The sequence below is a fragment of the Narcine bancroftii genome, chromosome 3 (assembly GCF_036971445.1).
Source record: "Narcine bancroftii isolate sNarBan1 chromosome 3, sNarBan1.hap1, whole genome shotgun sequence".
Classification (NCBI taxonomy): Eukaryota; Metazoa; Chordata; class Chondrichthyes; order Torpediniformes; family Narcinidae; genus Narcine; species Narcine bancroftii.
In genome coordinates, this window is record NC_091471.1 from 92702412 (window position 1) to 92706200 (window position 3789).

General features: G+C 55.7%; 1 protein-coding gene across 1 annotated transcript; it reads left to right on the plus strand.

Moving 5' to 3' along the window:
- Positions 1-743: 743 nt before the first annotated feature.
- Positions 744-3396, plus strand: LOC138756699 (uncharacterized). Its single transcript, XM_069923086.1, has 3 exons — positions 744-939; positions 1076-1302; positions 2602-3396. Exons 1-3 carry the CDS (start codon positions 744-746, stop codon positions 3394-3396), a joined length of 1218 nt encoding a protein of 405 aa, XP_069779187.1.
- Positions 3397-3789: the final 393 nt, after the last annotated feature.

Here is a 3789-nt window from a genome sequence, read left to right on the forward strand (position 1 = left end):
CTCCATTGTGATTGCAATCCGGGCCACGTCCTCTAGTTTTTCTACCCCTTGTTCGAGCAAACGCAGCCTCACTTCGTTCGATCGGAGCCCGGCCACATAGGCATCCCGGACGAGGTCGCTAGTGATCTCGGCAGCAGTTTTGTCCACACAGTTACAGTCCTTGCCCAATGCCTTTAATACTTGTAAATATGCCCTGCTGGACTCGCCGGGCTGTTGATTCCTCGACGCAAGCATGAGCCGGGCATGAACTCTGTTCACCGGTTGATCATACAGTTCCTTCAGTACCTTTATGGCTGCGGTGTAAGTGGTCTCATCCTGGATGTTCTCGTAGACTCTCAAGGACACCATAGACAGCAATGCTGTTAGACGCTGGTTATCCTCCTCTACCTGAATGAATCTCAGGAAGTTTTCAAAGTTCAGCAGCCAGAACTTAAAGGCTTTGAAGGCTGTAGCTGACTGTGGGTCGATATCAAGTTTTTCTGGCCGAGTTAAACGCTCCATCCCTTTCAAAAAAAATTCTTTTTGCTAATAAAATTGTAGAGCTCGTCGAAAGAACCAAAGACTTGTTGATCCAAACCAAGGCTTTTATTAGCAAAAGACCGGAGCTTTTCACAGGTGGCCGACCAGTCCGGAATGATCCGACCTGGCTAGGGACACAACCCTTTAAGGCCCAAACAATAGGTGTGGCTTAGCTCTCAGCCAATCGCTGTAAGCACAGTCTAGATACAGTAACTATATACACTATGTACATTGGTGATGGTGATGGCCCGCCTCTCGCCCCCGTGCGGGACACTCGACACTGCCGCCGCCACAGCCACCCCCAGGGCCGACGCTACCGCCGCTGCTGCCGCCGCCACAGTAACCCCCAGGGCCGACGCTACCGCCGCTGCTGCCGCCGCCACAGCCAACCCCGGGGCCGACGCTACCGCCGCTGCTGCCGCCGCCACCGCCACCCCCGGGGCCGACGCTACCGCCGCTGCTGCCGCCGCCACCGCCACCCGCGGGGCCGACGCTACCGCCGCTGCTGCCGCCGCCACAGCCACCACCAGGGCCGACGCTACCGCCGCTGCTGCAGCCGCCACAGACACCCCCGGGGCCGACGCTACCGCCGCCGCAGCCACCCCCGTGGCCAACCAGGTACTCACCCCAGCGTCCATCACCGACGACCGCCAGGGCCCGACCGCCGCGACCGAGCAACTACAAACCCCACTACTTACTATTCACCCGCCAACGCCGCCACAACAGCACTTCCGGGAAGTCCTCCAATCTGCTCCTCGAGCGTTGACTACGTCATCCCGTTGCGTGACGTCATCGCGCAAAACTCCCCTGTCAACTGCTTCAATAACATTAAACCAGCAATGCTCTCATCCCCTCACTAGAGCAATGGAACTGATTAAAGTGCATGGACACTACACCAATTGCTTATTTGACTCTGGGTCAACTGACAGCTTTATCCAGCCAGATCTGGCCCTCCGTTGAGGACTTGACATTATTCCCACTACCCAGAGGATCTCATTAGCGACGAGGTCGCACTCGACTGGGATAAAGGGGTATTGCATTGCCACGCTGGAAGTACAGGGCGTAACGGTCACCCACTTCAAATTATTCGTCCTTCCCCAATTGTGCGCCCCAGTGTTGCTGGGATTAGACTTTCAGTGTCAGTTCCGAACGGTGTCCCTACACTTTGGGGGACCCCACGCCCCCCTCTCGGTCTGCCATCGCCCCACCCCCGAAGCACCCGAGCAACCCGCCCCCGTGCCCCGGGGCCAATCCTGCGGCCTTTCCACACTCCGGATTGCCCCGCCGGCACTCTTCGCAAACCTCACCCCTGGCTGGAAGCCTGTGGCCACCAAAAGTCGGCAATATAGTTACGAAAACAGGAAATTCATTAGTAGTGAGGTGCGTAGATTGCTGGATGAGGGCATCATTGAACCCAGTTCAAGCCCCTGGAGAGCCCAGGTGGTGGTTGTCAAGAATGAAAAAAAACTACGGATGGTGGTCGACTATAGCCAGACCATTAACCGCTTCACACTCCTGGATGCGTACCCCCTGCCACGCATCACGGATGTGGTGAACCAGATCGCCCAGTACCGCATTTTCTCCACTATTGACCTACGTTCGGCCTACCACCAGCTCCCGATCCGCTGCGAGGACCGACCATTCACGGCCTTTGAAGCGAATGGGCGGCTATATCAATTTCTCAGGGTACCATTCGGGGTCACTAATGGTGTCGCGGTCTTCCAGCGGGAAATGGACAGGATGGTGGACCAGAATGGGCTAACCGCTACCTTCCTGTATCTGGACAATATCACCATCTGCGGCCACGACATGCAGGACCACGACGCTAACCTAGACAAATTTCTTCAAACTGCCCGTCGGCTGAACCTGACTTACAATTTGGACAAGTGTGTCTTCCGGACCACTCGACTCGCCATTCTAGGTTGTGTGGTAGAGAACGGGATAGTCATGCCAGATCCTGACCGCATGCGTCCCCTAATGGACTTACCCCCCCCACATACCCAGAAAGCTCTCAAACATTGCCTGGGCCTTTTCTCGTATTACGCCCAATGGGTTCCACACTACGCCGATAAGGCACGTCCTCTTATCAAGACCACCTCCTTTCCCCTCTCGACCGAAGCCACAGCGGCTTTCGATCGAATCAAATCTGACATTGCTGCTGCGACGCTGCACGCGATCGATGAGTCTGTCCCGTTTCAAGTTGAGAGCGATGCATCCGACTTCGCCCTGGCAGCCACCTTGAACCAGGCCGGTCGGCCTGTAGCCTTCTTCTCCAGAACCCTCCAGGGTCCTGAGAGTAGACACTCCTCGATCGAGAAGGAAGCGCAGGCCATAGTTGAAGCAGTGCGTCGTTGGAGACATTACCTCGCTGGGAGGCGCTTTACACTGTTGACTGATCAACGTGCAGTCTCCTTCATGTTCAGCAACACCCAGCGTGGTAAGATAAAAAACGACAAAATCGCCAGATGGAGAATCGAACTCTCCACCTTTAACTACGACATCCTGTACCGGCCTGGTAAGCTCAACGACCCGCCTGACGCGCTCTCCAGGGGGACGTGCGCCAGCATACAGATGGACAGACTACGGAAACTCCATGAGGCGCTCTGTCATCCAGGGGTCACTAGGTTTGCTCACTTTGTCAAGGCACGCAACTTACCCTACACAGTCGAGGAGATCCGCTCCATGACCCGAGCCTGTGCGGTGTGCGCTGAATGCAAGCCCCACTTCTTCCGTCCGGATAACTCCCACGTTATCAAAGCCACCCGCCCCTTCGAGCGTCTTAGCGTAGACTTTAAGGGCCCCCTACCGTCGACCAACCTTAATACCTACATCCTTACAGCCATCGACGAGTACTCCCGAAGACTGAAGCCAGACTAGCGTCACTGTCGGATCCACTGTGGTCTGGTACGATGGCAGCTCCCATGGTGTGCATGCAGTGTTGTTATTGTTCGTCAGAAGTGATGTTGTCCAAGACGACAGCCCCCATAGTGCACACGCTTTGTTGTTGTTGTTTGTTGGAAGTGATGTTGTCCAAGATAGCAGTGGCCCCCACTGCCCGTACATGGCACTGCATGGGTTAGAAAGTTGCTTGAATTGCATACCTTTATGTCGTGTCCCTTCTTCCCATAGCTAGAAAAGACCATGTCCTTTGCCGGGAAGCTCTTCCTGTTTCTGCTGGCCACAGAAGTAGCACTTTGGGTCCTTGCTACCGTCAGCAGCCAGAGTCAGATCAGGACATGGGGTGGCCAGTGATCCTGTGTCCCAAGATGG

What these genes read in the sequence shown, in the direction of transcription:
- LOC138756699 (XM_069923086.1), top strand. Translation starts at nt 744, where the DNA reads ATGTACATTGGTGATGGTGATGGCCCGCCTCTCGCCCCCGTGCGGGAC. An exon ending in ACGCTACCGCCGCTGCTGCC is followed by an intron (nt 940 to 1,075) that starts GCCGCCACCGCC and finishes CCGCTGCTGCAG; the next exon opens with CCGCCACAGACACCCCCGGG. An exon ending in TGACTACGTCATCCCGTTGC is followed by an intron (nt 1,303 to 2,601) that starts GTGACGTCATCG and finishes AAGGCACGTCCT; the next exon opens with CTTATCAAGACCACCTCCTT.